At 56.7% G+C, this 16502-nt stretch overlaps 1 protein-coding gene across 1 annotated transcript in view; it reads right to left on the bottom strand.

Moving 5' to 3' along the window:
• Positions 1-1424: 1424 nt before the first annotated feature.
• Positions 1425-16502, bottom strand: part of GLB1L3 (galactosidase beta 1 like 3) — a 47110-nt gene continuing 32032 nt past the window's right edge. The window contains exons 10-22 of the mRNA XM_065944706.1: positions 16216-16280; positions 13248-13332; positions 11706-11843; positions 11108-11188; positions 10478-10584; positions 9380-9520; positions 9003-9074; positions 8492-8570; positions 7993-8080; positions 4366-4477; positions 3113-3229; positions 2949-3007; positions 1425-1773 (exon numbers count right to left, since the gene is read on the bottom strand). Coding sequence (XP_065800778.1) covers positions 1752-1773; positions 2949-3007; positions 3113-3229; positions 4366-4477; positions 7993-8080; positions 8492-8570; positions 9003-9074; positions 9380-9520; positions 10478-10584; positions 11108-11188; positions 11706-11843; positions 13248-13332; positions 16216-16280 — 1166 coding nt within the window. The 3' untranslated portion in view covers positions 1425-1751. The remainder of the gene's footprint in view (positions 1774-2948; positions 3008-3112; positions 3230-4365; positions 4478-7992; positions 8081-8491; positions 8571-9002; positions 9075-9379; positions 9521-10477; positions 10585-11107; positions 11189-11705; positions 11844-13247; positions 13333-16215; positions 16281-16502) is intronic.

Raw genomic sequence — 16502 nt, forward strand, 5'->3', positions numbered from 1 at the left:
TAAGGAGGATTCGAGCATGACTCCGTCATGCTGGGCCTGAGAAAGAGGAGGAAGCAGGGTTGCCGTCCCTGGGATGGAGGAGACTGGGAGGGTCGGCCTGTCCAGAGGCCCAGAAGCCCAGCTTGGGCCAGCTGCTTTGGCCTGCGGAGGGTTTGGTCCACTGAGGACTCTGGCAACTATGATGCAGGGAGGTGTGGAGGGGCTGGGGCAGCGGAACAGGCTAGGGAGGACGAGGGGCCTCGGGCGGAAGCAGACAAGCCTCCTTCAAGGATATCTGCTGCAAGAGGAACAGAGAAATAGGAAGGCAGCTGTGGCTTGTGACCCTGAGTCAAGGATACAGCCCAGTTTTCATCTCCACTTCGGGTGGGAGAAGGAAATCGCAGCACTGGACACAGATACGCGGTCGTGATCAAAGAGACGGAAAGCAGCGAAGCAGAACAGATGTGGTGCATCTCTGCAGCCACATCCTGAGGGGGTGTCGTGGGTGGGCCAGGCCTGGGGAAGGCGGGCTCCGGCGTGAGCAGGCGGGGCCACGCACAGCTGCACCCTGCCTGGTGCAGAGCGATTGCAGATACAAGCTGTGTGAGCTGTCGGCGGTGAGCACCAGGTGGGCCCTCTGAGTCTGTCCTGAGTATCTGATCATTCGCTTTCAGATGTAGGCATGCGTGTGGGAGACGCCACAAAGTGAAACATTAAGACTGCATTAAGTTGAAGTAAAATAAAGCAATGGTTAAAGATTCCTATGAAAACTATCAATATCATCTACGAAAACAATTATTAAGAACTTTCATACACTTTCACCCTCCTGGACTATGGCTCAGAGGGTAAATGCATCTGCCTGCAATGAGGGAGACCCGGGTGTGACAGGTTATTTGCAACTCTCAGAATATACCAAGACTGAGTGACCCTCAGTTGTGACCCTCCCCTGAAACGCTTCACGTCCTTTACCCCTGACAGACGTGGTCAGATTGCTCCGGACGCCCTACTGAGCTGGTGCTCTGTGTTGGAGGCTGAGAACGCACCGGTGGATGAGACATACCTGCCTCCGTCCCAGCACCACTGCAGTTCTGGAAGGAAATGGGCTCTTGCATCTTTTCTTACATCAGCATGGCATACATTCAAGGTGTGCGCCATAATGATCTGACTTACATACGTCACGAAACGATGATCACAGTAAATTTAGTAAACCCACATCACCTCATTTAGATACACAATTTAAAACAATAGAAAATAATTAGAGCAGAGATAGGAAAGCAAAAGAAGAGTGAATCAAAAACACAATAGTCATCAAAAAAAGACACATCTCCTTGAGCCTTAGTTTTTCCATCTGGGCATAGTTCTCATGTTTAGAAATGATGTATACATCATATCTGAGGTATAATACTTTCTTGTGATCTGATGGTTCTGATTTCTGGTTTTCTCCACAGACTCCATGGATTTGAGTCTAAAGCCCCACACAATAATAAGGTCCTTTGTAGGAGTCGTGTGGTTCATGGTAGAATTCTCCTTCGTGGAGCCAGCCATTCCCAACAGTGGAGTAGAAGGCAGTCTCACTTTCTCCTCCTGCCAAACAGGATGGTTCCTTCTTCCCTCTGGACACCGGATTACTTGCTAAATTTCTTGAAACCTCTACACAACATAACGAAGTGAAAAGTCTGTTTTTGGTGCACTGCTTTGAGTTCAAGCCAGGTGCTGTATTTGGATTATAAGCACAGTTGGTCCTCCACATCCACAGGTAACACATCCACGGCTCAACCAACCGAGAATCGAAACCTACTTGGGAAAACAATTCCAGAAAATTCCCAAGAGCAAAAGTTAAATTTATCACGGGCCTGTAACTATTCACGTAGCATTTACATTGTATTAGGTATTACAGGTAATCAATCTAGAGAGGATTTGAAGTGCAGTACGGGGAAGGATGTGTGTGCGTCATATGCAGATGGTCTCCTCACCGTGTTTTGTAAGGGACTTGAGCACCATCGGGGGTCCTGGAATCAGTCCCCTCAGACACAGAGGGAGGGCTGTAAGGGACTGCCTCCCAGTGCTGCCATTTGAGAGAGCTGGTTGCAGTATTCACGACCGCGGGGCTTCTCTCACCAGTATCTGTCCGCGACCAGTAAGAGCTCTGACTACACACAGACGGCTCAGGAGTCCTGACATGCTCCATGCCAGGCCCTGCTGTCTCACGCCTGTCACAGCCAACAATCACACTGTTGTTCCTTCTCTGACTGGATGACCCAGCAGACCACCACGGAGACACACAGACGGGAGGGGAAAGCCTGAAGACATTGCTCACCGCCCCTGTACCCCCACAACTACACACACAGATACACACGTACACACACAAGTGCATGCACACACACACAGAGATACACACACATGCACGCACACATACACACACAAACGCATGCATACATGCACACACACAGAAACATACGAACACACACAAAAGCATGCACACACATGCACAAATGCACAGACCCATACATACACAAATGCATGCATATATGCACACACACACACACACACACACACACCAGGAGTCTCCAGACAGAACATACAATACGCTCTCTCTTCACCCTCTCTTCGGTCAAAGACAGGTCCGTTTCTCCCAGCTAAGTATGGAGAGGCAGAAATAACGCGCATTCATTTTACTCATATCTGCCCCAGAAGCGCTTTTGAGCAGAGACTAAAGCATGCTGCAGGCTGAGCGTCTAACTGGCAAATCCATCACTGAAGGTTTGGATACTGTTTAAAGGCTGAAATCAGCATCACATGAATTTACTATAATAAACATAACGATTTCCCTGTTGATTTTTAGGATATTTTCAATTCCTGCTAGTGTAGGCAATGCTGTGTGACATTATGGATATAATCTCCGGCCTGAAAGTGAACCAGGGGATGGACTCGGTCAGTGAAGAAGGCTGTCTGGACCCGGTACCACCCACCTGCGGATGTCTGTGCTGTAGATATCTGAGCTGCTCTTCTCCTTCTCGAACAGGATGATCTGGAAGGACAGGCAGGGTGGCGGAAGAAAGGGTGAGCCCCGCAGGATGAGCAGGCCTGGGGTGAGGGCGGATCTGAGCCCTAAAGCGGGGCTGGGGCCACCCACCTCATTGGTGCCGGGCTGGAGCCAGGAGCCAGGCAGGTAAAGCGCTTCCTGAGGCCCAATATTCCAGTACCGCCCAAGGTTACGGCCATTGATGAACACACACCCGTGCTTCCAGCCCTGCAAGGGAAGCAGGCTGGAGACCCGGGAACAGTCACTGCATGGTACAGGTGAGGCTCCCGGGCATGGAGCGCGGGGGAGAGCCCGGGGGGGCACAGGGCCTCCTGCCCTCCGGGGGGGCATCCCGGGACACCCGGGCATGGAGCTTGGAGGACAGTCCAGGAGCACAGAGCCCCTGACACCCGAGGGCAGCCCAGGACTCCCAGGTATGGAGCTTGGAGGACAGTCCAGGAGCACAGAGCCCCTGCCCTCCGGGGCTCCCAACCTGTGACAGGCGGTGCTGTCTTTTTTCAAACAGCAGGGCTTCTACTTCCAGAAACAAGTACGAGGTACTAGGGGTGAACACCGCTGTTGACAACAACCATAAAAGCTATGTGGTTTTAATCTGCTTATGATCCAAGGAAGAATTCCAGGACCAACACCTGGGGGAAGACATGGAAGCAGTGTTCCCCTAGAGGCTCACCCAGGAAGGGGAGGCGAGAGGCGGAGCGGGGCTCTCACACCTCACACACACCCAGGTTTCATCGGGAAAGCTCGGTCTCAGGGAACCTCATTAACTAGTCTGCTCTCTGCACTGGGACCTGTTAGGGCAGGTGCGCACTGGGACGGGTGTTGACAATGTTTCGTTTTCCATCTCAATGGTACTTTTATGGTGTTCACTGTTGTGATAACTTATTGATTGTGATAGTTATTGATCTGTACATTCATATTTTGCGCTTTATATTATGCAGGTATTTACATATAGAAGATATACCAGGTAAAAAATAATATCCGAGGAAAGGAGGCAAATTGGAGAATACACTTTATGGAACAATGCCATTAGTGTAAAAAGGTATGACATGTGTGTGTCCAACCACAGTTACTCATGAAACCACACATGCAACCGTTGGCCACGCCTAATTCTGGGAAGTAGAGAGGAGTTGGGGGGGTGGGGAGAGAACCCACACCCTTTGCTGTCTATATATTATTATTTGAACTTTTCCACTGTGTTTTGATGTATTATTTCTTAAACAATGAAAAGTTAGGAGGACTGAAACCTGTTGGAAACCTTGGTTAAAGTGAGGAAGGGAAAGAACGCGGGGGCCTCCCTTCCAGACCCCACGAGGACAGGCGTGCGTAGAGGGGCGCTCACTCACAGGCAACTGGAGGAAGGTATCCTGCGGGGAAGAGCCAGCCATCAGCGTGCCCAGGTGGAAGGCAGGGCTCGAGGAGGGGCCCCAGAGAGGCCTCCAGGGAGCAGAGCGGAGCCTGGGGGCCACACATGAGGAGCAGGAAAGCCTTTCCCAGTGCCAAGGCTCACGCTGACCTCCCCACAAGACAGGCTGAGCCCTGACCTCCCCCACAGGATGGACTGACCCCGGGACCCCCACAGGACAGGCTGAGCCCTGACCTCCCCACAGGACAGGCTGACTCCTGACCTCCCCCACAGGATGGGCTGACCCTGGGACCCCCACAGGACGGGCTGACCCCGGGACCCCCACAGGACGGGCTGACCCCTGATCTCCCCACAGGACGGGCTGACCCCTGACCTCCCCACAGGACAGGCTGAGCCCTGACCTCCCCCACAGGATGGATTGACACCTGATCTCCCCACAGGACAGGCTGACCCCTGACCTCCCCACAGGACGGGCTGACCCTGGGACCCCCCCACAGGACAGGCTGAGCCCTGACCTACCCACAGGACGGGCTGACCCCTGACCTCCCCCACAGGACGGGCTGACCCTGGGACCCCCACAGGACGGGCTGACCCCGGGACCCCCACAGGACAGGCTGACCCCTGACCTCCCCACAGGACGGGCTGACCCCGGGACCCCCACAGGACGGGCTGAGCCCTGACCTCCCCACAGGACGGGCTGACCCCTGATCTCCCCACAGGACGGGCTGACCCCTGACCTCCCCACAGGACAGGCTGAGCCCTGACCTCCCCCACAGGATGGATTGACCCCTGATCTCCCCACAGGACGGGCTGACCCCTGACCTCCCCACAGGACGGGCTGACCCTGGGACCCCCCCACAGGACAGGCTGAGCCCTGACCTACCCACAGGACAGGCTGACCCCTGACCTCCCCCACAGGACGGGCTGACCCTGGGACCCCCACAGGACGGGCTGACCCCGGGACCCCCACAGGACAGGCTGACCCCTGACCTCCCCACAGGACGGGCTGACCCCGGGACCCCGACAGGACGGGCTGAGCCCTGACCTCCCCACAGGACGGGCTGACTCCGGGACCCCCACAGGACGGGCTGACCCCTGACCTCCCCACAGGACAGGCTGACTCCTGACCTCCCCCACAGGATGGGCTGAGCCCTGACCTCCCCACAGGACGGGCTGACCCCTGACCTCCCCACAGGACGGGCTGACCCCTGACCTCCCCACAGGACAGGCTGACTCCTGACCTCCCCCACAGGATGGGCTGACCCCTGACCTCCCCACAGGACGGGCTGACCCTGGGACCCCCCCACAGGACAGGCTGAGCCCTGACCTACCCACAGGACGGGCTGACCCCTGACCTCCCCCACAGGACGGGCTGACCCTGGGACCCCCACAGGACGGGCTGACCCTGGGACCCCCACAGGACGGGCTGACCCCTGATCTCCCCACAGGACGGGCTGACCCCTGACCTCCCCACAGGACAGGCTGAGCCCTGACCTCCCCACAGGACAGGCTGAGCCCTGACCTACCCACAGGACGGGCTGACCCCTGACCTCCCCCACAGGACGGGCTGACCCTGGGACCCCCACAGGACGGGCTGACCCCGGGACCCCCACAGGACGGGCTGACCCCTGATCTCCCCACAGGACGGGCTGACCCCTGACCTCCCCACAAGACAGGCTGAGCCCTGACCTCCCCACAGGACAGGCTGACTCCTGACCTCCCCCACAGGACAGGCTGAGCCCTGACCCGCCACAGGACAGGCTGACCCCTGACCTCCCCACAGGATGGGCTGAGCCCTGACTTCCCCCACAGAATGGACTGACCCCGGGACCCCCACAGGACGGACTGGCCCCTGACCTCTCCACAGGACGGGCTGACCCCTGACCTCCCCACAGGACGGGCTGAGCCCTGACCTCCCCCACAGGACGGGCTGACTCCTGACCTCCCCACAGGACAGGCTGACCCCTGACCCCCCACAGGACAGGCTGAGCCCTGACCTACCCACAGGACGGGCTGACCCCTGACCTCCCCACAGGACGGGCTGACCCCTGACCTCCCCACAGGACGGGCTGACCCCTGACCTCCCCCACAGGATGGGCTGGCCCTGGGACCCCCACAGGATGGGCTGACCCCTGACCTCCCCACAAGACAGGCTGAGCCCTGACCTCCCCCACAGGATGGACTGACCCCGGGACCCCCACAGGACGGGCTGACCCTGGGCCTTCTCTACAGGACGGGTTGACCCCGGGCTGAGCCCTGACCTCCCCCACAGGACGGGCTGACCCCTGACCTCCCCACAGGACAGGCTGACTCCTGACCTCCCCGACAGGATGGGCTGGCCCTGGGACCCCCACAGGATGGGCTGACCCCTGACCTCCCCACAGGACAGGCTGAGCCCTGGGCCTTCTCTACAGGACGGGTTGACCCGGGCTGAGCCCTGACCTCCCCCACAAGACGGGCTGACGCCTGGTCTCCTCCACAGAACGAGCTGACCCCGGGCCTCCCCCACAGGATGGGCTGACTCTGGACTCCCCCACAGGATGGGCTGACCCGGGCCCCCACACAGGACATGCTGACCCCAGGCCTCCCCCACAGAGTGGGGGCTCTGTGTCAGGGGCTCTGCTGGAGCCAGGATCCTTGATAACCCTAAGCACCTCACTCTGGGGCCATGAACCTTGGCCCCTCGTCTGCAAAGGGAGGGGTTGGGGACCTCGAGCTCCCTGGTCTCCAAGGTTAGGCCAGGCCCAGGGCCAGGGTCAGGGTCAGGGTCAGGGTCAGGGTCAGGGTTAGGGTTAGAGTCAGGGTCAGAGTTAGGGTTAGGTCAGGGTCAGTGTCAGGGTCAGGGACAGGGCCAGGGCCATGGTTAGGGTTAGGGTTAGAGTCAGGGTCAGGGCCAGGGCCACGGTCAGGGTCAGGGTCAGGGTCAGGGTCAGGGTTAGGGTTAGAGTCAGGGTCAGGGTCAGGGCCACGGTCAGGGTCAGGGTCAGGGTCAGGGTTAGGGTTAGAGTCAGGGTCAGGGTCAGGGTTAGGGTTAGAGTCAGGGTCAGGGTCAGGGCCAGGGCCATGGTCAGGGTCAGGGTCAGGGTCAGAGTTAGGGTTAGAGTTAGAGTCAGGGTCAGGGTCAGGGTCAGGGTTAGGGTTAGAGTCAGGGTCAGGGTCAGAGTTAGGGTTAGAGTCAGGGTCAGAGTTAGGGTTAGGTCAGGGTCAGGACCTGGGTCAGGGTCAGTGTCAGGGTCAGGGACAGGGCCAGGGCCATGGTTAGGGTTAGGGTTAGAGTCAGGGTCAGGCCCAGGGTCAGGGTCAGGGTCAGGGTTAGGGTTAGAGTCAGGGTCAGATTTAGGGTTAGGTCAGGGTCAGGACCTGGGTCAGGGTCAGTGTCAGGGTCAGGGACAGGGCCAGGGCCATGGTTAGGGTTAGGGTTAGAGTCAGGGTCAGGGCCAGGGCCACGGTCAGGGTCAGGGTCAGGGTTAGAGTTATGGTTAGACTCAGGGTCAGATTTAGGTTAGAGTCAGGGTTAAAGTCAGGATCAGGGTCAGAGTTACTGTCAGAGTCAGGTTTAGGGTCAGTGTCAGGGTCAGAGTCCAGTTTAGTGTTAAAAGGAACATACTTCTTGAAGAATGTCATTTTCAGTTCCAGAGAATAGATGGTGAACCTGCTCAGGGGAATTTTATCCAGAGTAACAGGTCCGATCAGTCCTGCCGAGTGGAGGGAACAGAGGTAAGATGGCTGGGTCATTCTCCGGTGTCCAAGCACAGACTCACAGCCTGGAGTCATCTGTGACTGGGCCTGGCCTGGGGGCAAGGATTGGTCTGACCTGCGAGACTGAGGGTCTCCAAACCACCAGGAAAGCTTCCCACCCAGGCCCTGAACTTCCCCTGGTATTCCCCAGAGGGTCTGGGTGCAGAGAGCCAGGACGCCTGGCCCAGCAGTGGGAGTCAACAGGACCGGGGGGACAGCGGGAGGAGTGGGGGGCAGGGGGACAGGCGCTGCTCGTCCCCAGACCCAGGGTCCGCCTCTCCCGGGGGACAGTCTTTCCTCCAATCCCACCCTCAACCTTCGGGTCCAAGTTACAAAGCAGGGAGGGCATGGCTGTTACCAGAGCCCACCTTTCTGCTGATTTTGAATTTTCCATGAAAAATTGACTCGTCCTTGATTCTCCACCAGGATCCTTAGAAGCTGACATTCCTGCTTGGGACAGACCAGTTCATGGGGACGCAGCACGGAAGGCTGGTCCTCTGGAGCCCAGTCTTGTCAGAGTCCCAGATGGAAGACAAGCGAGGGGGAGCCGAGGGCGCCCCGAGGACCCTGAGTGCTCCTGCTCCAAAGGGTCCTGCCTGGTCCACCCTTGCAGAGGCCCGGGGCTCAGTGGCACTGAGACAGAGCCAGCTACGGGCTTGGCAGGAAACGTCCACCCTCACCCCAGTGCAGAAGCTGAAGCCCAGGACACATCAGGGCCAGGGGCACGCACGCAGACTCACAGTCCCAGCCCTTCTGCCAGGACCCTGAGGGGCCCATCACCCCCGGCAGAGGGGGAGACGGGAGGGTCTGCCTCAGGAACAGCGCATTTGCGCTGGAGGCCCGGGTCTAGGGCAGCAGCTTGACGTCCGAGTTACATACCGTGATTGGAGGAATGTCTATGTCCCGATAAACATCAGTCAGAATCCCTAAACTTGTCTCATTCAAAAATACCTGCAAAAGAAGGGCCGGCATCAGACGGAGAGGCCCACCCAGAGGAAGGGGCAGGGAGATCGGGGTTGGGGCAGTCTCCAGGGAGGGAGCTACCAGCCTGCTGTCCATGGGCGGCCAGAAGCCAGCCCAGCCAGAGGCCCCAGTAGACTTATAGCGCGACAGGTAAAATGGGCCTTTTCCACCCCAATCAAGCCTCACACACAGAGGTGCTTAAAAGCATATCAAACAGCGAAGGGGCCCAGCGACTGGCCCTGCCCCACGGCGGAGCTGGGCTGATGTCCTCCTGCAGCCAGACGCCAGCCCACCTGAGCCTCGTCCTGCGCGTTGGCATGGAGCCGGCCCCCGGAGCAGACGGTCATCTCATAAAGTGCGAACCCGAAGGACTGGCCATTGCCGTTGTTGATGGGCAGGTTCTCCATGTTGAGTGGAACGTTAGAGGTGACCGGCTGAGACGTGGGCAGGGAGCCAGGGTGAGGACCAGGCCCTTCTCCCTAAGACCCTGGGCAAGCTTGGCTATGCCTCCCGACGGTCCCCGAGAGCCCTTTGATGAGACGCCGTGTGACGACGCCTGTGCCCTAGTCTCCACCGACCAGGAGCCTGGGGGTGGGCAGAGGGGCCCCCTCTCTAATCCTGAGAACCAGCAGCGTCAACGACTGTGTCCCAGCTCAGTCGAGAGTTTGCCAGAGAGCAAAGCGATGCATCGAGCAAGCATGCGTTTGCATCTGCAGCATGCGTGGCACGGCTCACTAGTGGAAGGCGGCTCAGCGCAGGCGAAACCCCATGAGCTCAAGAGGGAATGTCTCCCAGGGACGTCCCTGGGCTCCAGGGGCTGAGACGCTGTGCTCCTCATGTGGGGGGCCTGGGTTCAGTCCCTGGTCAGGGAACTAGCTCCCACATGCCACAGTTAAAGATCCCCCGTGCGGCAAGTAAAACAAAGACTGCCGCAAGTAAGATCCGACATGGCCAAAGAAATGAGCAAAAACAAATTAATACGAACAAAAGCAGAGCTGACATCTTCCAAGCAAGGCTCACCTTTTCTTCTGCGGGGACACGGACCCTAGTCTCGGGGGGAGCAGGGGGGCCCCGCCGTCGGACGAGGTGGTGCTGGAGAGGACCCGGAGCCCAGCTGCATGGGCTGCTGGCTCGGCCACGCTCAGGACGGGGCCTGCGAGCAGGCGTCTCTGCGGTCCCATTCCCCCCCAGGCCCCCCACTCTTCAGCTCACACCCGTTCATGGTCCTCCCAGGAGGCACCCCGGCTCTGCCCACTGGTCCCAAACGTGGACAAAACGTAGGAGCATGCCCCCGCTTCCACAGAAAGCCCCGAAGGTCTCCCTGCTCTGTGGCCTCGGCCCCCGTGTCCCCAGCAGCCACCCCAGGTCCCCGGAGCCCAGGGGGTGCTCACCCTCTGCAGGTAAGGCAGGGCCTCCCACAGCGGCAGGTAGTGAGATAGCTTCAAGGAGGGGTACACCGTCTTGGGAGTGGGACTCGGAAGAGGGGGCAGGGGCCTGACTGCAAAGGAAACGGGCAGTGGGAAGCATCCCCTCCTTCCCCATGCCGCCCCGCTCTCCCGGGGCCGCAGGAGATGGGGTCCCAGCCCAGCGGCATTCCTCCAGCCGTGAGACGCTGGGGGACCAGACCCCCGGGGAACTCAGGGCGGGAGGTCTCTGCCTGCCACCGCTGCTGCCTGGCTCCCTGGCATGTGGGAGGCGCCTCCCTAACGTAATCTCCGCAGATACAGTTCACAGGGTGACTCTCAGGAGTGCATGAGGGCGTCTCCAAGCAGAGAGCTTTGTCAACAGTTACTCCAACTTCCAGCAGACAAGCACCACTCTCTTCACATTTAGAGAACATGTTGTCGCTTAGAGGGCTTAAAAACAATGTGGTTCTCAGGTGGGAAAACCAGGGTTTTAGCTAAGGCGGCCCCTGCCTTCACTGCCTTTTAAGTTTCTGCCCACGGGAACCCTTCCCTCTTCCACCTCTCCCACAACTTCCCGAGGAGGCCCAGCCCCCCAACAAAACGGCAGCTGAGTACCCAGGATGGATTCAAAGAGGTTCCGGAGCGCGAAGTACTTGGTGGTGTAGTCCCCAGCCTCTGTCAGCACCGCGTCGTAGTCTGCAAGACACCAGCCGCCTTCTCCGGGCAGGTCCCCCGCCGGCCGCCTTCTCCGGGCAGGGCCCCCAAAGAGTGTGGGAACTGACTTCCGGACCCAGACCTCTCTGGCCATCCCTGCAGTCATGCCCGTGTCCGAGGCCGCAGCCACCTGGCCTGCCCTGCTTCCTTTCGCAGGGGACGCTCATCTGCCCCCAGCCTAGCCGCCCAGGAGGCCTCCAGGGCCCACAAGGCACCACCCCAGGTCCTACTGGGGAGCCCAGGTCAGGGGCCCACGATCAGGACGGGCAGGGCAGAGTGAGAGGTCACGGCGGCCCCTATGCGGCGAGGTCAGCCTGCTCTCTGCACTGAGCATGTCAGAGGGAAGGAGACAGAGAGATGAGGGAATTCTCGGTGCTCAGCATAGATTAGGGGCCAAGAACCTCATGATGCTTGAGGGGCCTCCCCGGTCAAGCCGCAGGGCCCCCAGGCTCAGGGGGGCCCCCAGGCTCAGGGGGGGCCCCTCCCGGAGAACACTTGCCGTAGCTCGTGGTAACACCTCTGTGCTTCTCAAAACTCGTGGCCCCGTTCATGAAACCAAAGTTGGTCCCCCCGTGGAACATGTACACATTGAAGGAGATCCCAAATCGGATAAATTCAGACACACTCTTTTCAACCTCTGCAGAGGAGGAAGATGAGAAATAGCGAAGGCTAAAACTTCAGAGAAGACAGAAGTCTCTGGGAAAGCCGCTCCTCTCCGGCGCTGCCCCACAGGCCCTCAGCGTCCACAGAGCATCTAACCAGACAGCAGGTGGAATCGACCATAACCACCCTAGAAAACTAAGCGTGGCCAAACCAAGCAAGTGTTAGCCACTCAGTTGTGTCCGACTCTCTGCAATCCCGTGGACTGTAGCCCCCCAGTCTCCCCTGTCCATCCAATGATCCAGGCAAGAAAACTGGAGTGGCTTGCCACTCCCTTCTCCAATACTAAGCCTTTTCAAAAGTTACTTCTCCCGGAGAATTTCACTCTGAGCTACATCTATTAAATAGGACCCTGAGAGCCTCTGCATCACTTAAGGATCTTGTGCTCATTAAATTTTTTGAAATTATACAAATAATTCGTCTATTCTTGTGAACTACCAGCTCGGGTAGTATCTCTGGGGCCAGTGATCACTGCCTTCTCAGTCGTGCCCCGAGGCCACGCTGGCCGTGAAGGACCCGAAGGTCCGCAGGCGTGGGTTCAGCACTGGCTGACCCCTCACTCTCCATCTGACCATGCTCAGCCCCCTTGCCCGCTCAGAGCCTCTGCTCCCCTGTCTGTTGAACAAAGGTCCCCCTTCCTCCCACATCACACACGGCTGAGAATTAACTGATAGGGAAGCAACACGCACAGCGCCTGACAGACACGTGGTCAGAAACCTGTTGTTCACTGGTGGCAGTCTGGAGTTATTTCTGTTTGCTCCCTATTTTGCAGTTCAAAGCAGGTTTTTCTCAGTTACCCACTATCTTTCAATTGTTGTCTTTATTTCCGGTACAAGTGAGCTTGCTTTTGTAAATTTTTATCGTTAGTAGAAAAGCACTTCTATTAACAACCTCCTCCAGGCACTGCTCTGGGCGGTTTACCCGGATCGCCACACCTCATCCTGACAGCAGCACTCCGGGGAAGAGGCGGTCACAGGGGCCGCCTCACTGGGGACGCAGAGCCGGGCCTGAGCTCCTGGCTGCCTTGGCTCCAGGATCTCCAGTCACTCTCGCCTCCTGGCCCCTCAGCTGCAGAGGCCACTGTGACGTTCAGGAGATGCATCCCGCCCTCAGAGACTGTGCGGGACCCCCAGCAGCCGGCCCTGCCTCTTCTGTCCCCACAGCGGCTAGGTCAGGGGCCGGGGACTCTTCACTGAGTGTTTACCCGACCACCTGTCCGTCCACGGAGCGGCGAGCCTCCAGGGCGTGGAGCCAGTGGCTCAGGCCCCCGCACCCTCGGGCTTGGCCACGGCCCCTCGGCAGGAGGTGCGGGTCCGAGAGCTGACCAAGGAGCAGGGCGGCGTGAGCGATGCTCGCCGGGCAGACACCACGGCAGACTTACCGTTCACGCCCACCACCTTGTGATCGTTTCCCCATGTATCAAACCAGCCGACCCAGAATTCCATGATCAAAATGGGCTTGTGGCTCTAGGAACAAACCAAATCAAATGCTAAGTCTGACGCCAGGAAGAAGGGAGATCAGAAGACGTGAAGATGACAAGTCAGCATTTGAGGAACTCCATCTCTCCACTCGTCCCTGCTGGGCGCGGACGCTCCGTGCCCCTCACCCAGCGCACCTCTGCAACCACCGACAGCAGGGGCTCCTGTTTCCCACAGGCCCAAAAACACATCCCACAGGTATTAAGACAAAGGGACAAAGAGAAACATAAAACTGAGCGCGGGGGCTAATTATCCATCTCAAGAAATCAGAAAAATAAACCAAAGAGTAAAACAAAGGAAACAATAACCTGATGGCTATTGCCGAGGGCATCTTGCGCTCATAGTAAGGACCGCGGGGACCTGTGGACTGGTTGTGGACAGGCTGAGAGCAGCACAGAACACAAATAAATTCAGAGACATCAGCACCCTTCTCTTCATCGATGGGCTGAGCTCTGATCATCAGCGAGAACAGAGACACCTGAGAGTAGCACCCGCCAGCCCGACCTAATGGAAACACGCAAACGCAGAACACCACTCTTCCAGAGTGCTCACAGACCACGCACCAAGAACAACCGTATCATAAGCCATAGAGCAAACTGTAACAGATATAAAAGAACAGAGATCACAACAGGTAAGTTCTTGGATTTTCACAGTATTAAAACAGAAATCACTAACAGAATGATATCTAGAAAATCCCCAAACACTGAAAAATTAAACAACATGCTTCCAACGTATACATGGAATAAAGAAATGAAAATTTAATAATTAAATTAAGTGAAAATTTAATGCTTTGAACATTTTTTAAAAATCACTTGAAAATTTAAAAAAATACAGCAAAATACAGCAGAAATAAAAAAAATACAGCATTTCAAAATTGGCGGGATGGAGCAAAACTAATGTACACAGGAAAATTCATAGCACTAAATGCTTGTATTAGAAAAACAGAAAGTCTCAAGTCAGTAACCTAAGCTTCAACCAGAAAAAAACCCCTAGTAAAAATAGAGCAAATTCTATGCATAAGATAGAAAAAGTTAGAGGTTACACTAGAAATACATAGAAACCAAAAACATATAGAGAAAAAAGCCAAAATCTGGTTCTCTGAAAATATCAACAAAAGTGATAAGCTTCAAGTCATACTGACCAAGATTGTTTTAAAAAAGAAGAATACATGAAATTGTCAAAAACAGGAGTGAAAGAAAGGTCATCATTACAACAAAGACATTCAAAGGATATTAATGGATCATTACAAACACTCTACGGTCATGAATTCAAAGCATAAGTGAAAAAGGATAGAATGAATCCTTGAAAGACACAAGCTACCAAAATCCACTTAAGAAGCAGTAACCTGAACTATGTTGTATCCACTAGAAAAATTAAATTTCTAATAAAAAACCTAAAAAAGAAAATTTCAAGTCCAGATGCTCTCAATGGTGATTTTTACCAAATGGTGAGTAAGACATACTAACATTTCTACACAATCTCTTCCAGAAGATAGAAAAGGAGGGCATTTTATGAGGTCAGCATGACCCTAATTCCAAAATCAAATAAAGGCATTTCAAGAAAAGACCCAAGCATCAGCATTCCTCACGAACACAGAAGCGAAAGTCCTCAACAAAATCTGAACGAGCTGAAGACAGTGGTGTATGAAATGAGACTGCTCCACAACCAAGAGGGATTCAGCCAGAGAATGCAAACGTCGGTCAGCATTCAAAACGCAAGCGACCTGTGTCAGCGCCAGCGAGGCGGGGAGCCGGGCCCTGAGCTCCGCTATCAGGAGGGACGCGGCGCCCATCGAGGCCCAACACGTGGGCCTCAGAGTCGTCAGGCAGCACGAGAGAATGGACACCGAAGGCCCCATTTTGATGAAGTGAAGTGAACTAGCTCAGCCGTGTCCGACTCTTTGCGACCCCATGGACTGTAGCCTACCAGGCTCCTCCCTCCATGCGATTCTCCAGGCAAGAATACTGGAGTGGATTGCCACTCAGAAAAGGCCAATCTACGGCTCCCTGGGACGGGAGGAGGGAGGGGAGCTAGCTGCAGGAGGAGGCCTTCTAGACAGATGACGGTTGCAAAAAAGACCTGCTAATCGCACATTTTCAATGGGTGGATTCAACGGTTCTTGAATAAAACTGCTTTTAAGGGAATGAGAGGAAAACAACAGCAATGGAAACGCAACAGGAGACACAGCTGTGACACTGCCCTTGGCACAGCTCCCTGCTTCCAACGAGGCCGGGAACTCGCAGAAACCAGTGAGCACAGGGGGCTAAAACTGAGGGGACTCCCCTGGCGGGTCAGGGGTCAACGCTCGGCTTCCTGACGCACAGGGTGTGGGTTGGATCCCTGGTCAGGGAACTAGGGGCCACGTGTCTCTCAGCCAAAAAACTGAAACAGAAAACAGAAGCAATGCTTTGACAAATTCAATAAAGCCTTTAGAAATGGTCCACATCAAAGCATCTTAAGAAAAAGAAAGGACTGTGGAGGAGGGTGGAGGCTGAGGGGAGGGGGCGTTTGTATCTGGAAGGGGGTGCGGGCAGCGTGGGCCTGCAGCCACAGGGAGCCTGCAGAGTTCTTGCGAAGCAGAGCTGATCCCGAGCACCCGGCCCCGCTGAGCCAGGAAGGAGGGCGCCAGCCGGCACCGGTGTCCGTCCTCGTCGTAGCTCACGGGGCCGAGGGGCAGTGCTGCCCAGCGCATCTCTGGGGAGAGTTCTCAGTCACGGCCCCCCACCCAGGCTCCACGATCACCCCCCGCTGTCCCTCCGGGCCTCTGGGGAGGCGCTCCCCGCACTGCCCGATACAAGTGGCAGCAGTCCCGAAGATGGGCCCAAGGCCTGCCCTGGAGCAGCTCTGCCCAGTCCCGCAGCCGCCACCTACCTGCAGCTTGTACAGATGCTTGAACGAGTCCACCTTGAACCCCTTCATGTTGATGGTGGCCAGCACTGCAGAGACAGACAGGACGGGGGCGCTGCAGGGGCTCGCCACCCCTGACGGGAGTGGAGGGCACCCTCGGAGGAAGGGGCAGCAGTGGCTCCTCCCTCTGCAGGTGGGAAGGGCCCCCACTCACGCCCTCATGTTCCCGGAACTGCAGGGACAATGTGAGGGAAGAAGGGCAGTTCAAAGCAGCCCTGCTGTGTGCAGAGGAGTGGATTAGACCTAGGTCG

This window comes from Muntiacus reevesi, chromosome 9, assembly GCF_963930625.1.
Source record: "Muntiacus reevesi chromosome 9, mMunRee1.1, whole genome shotgun sequence".
Taxonomy (NCBI): domain Eukaryota; kingdom Metazoa; phylum Chordata; class Mammalia; order Artiodactyla; family Cervidae; genus Muntiacus; species Muntiacus reevesi.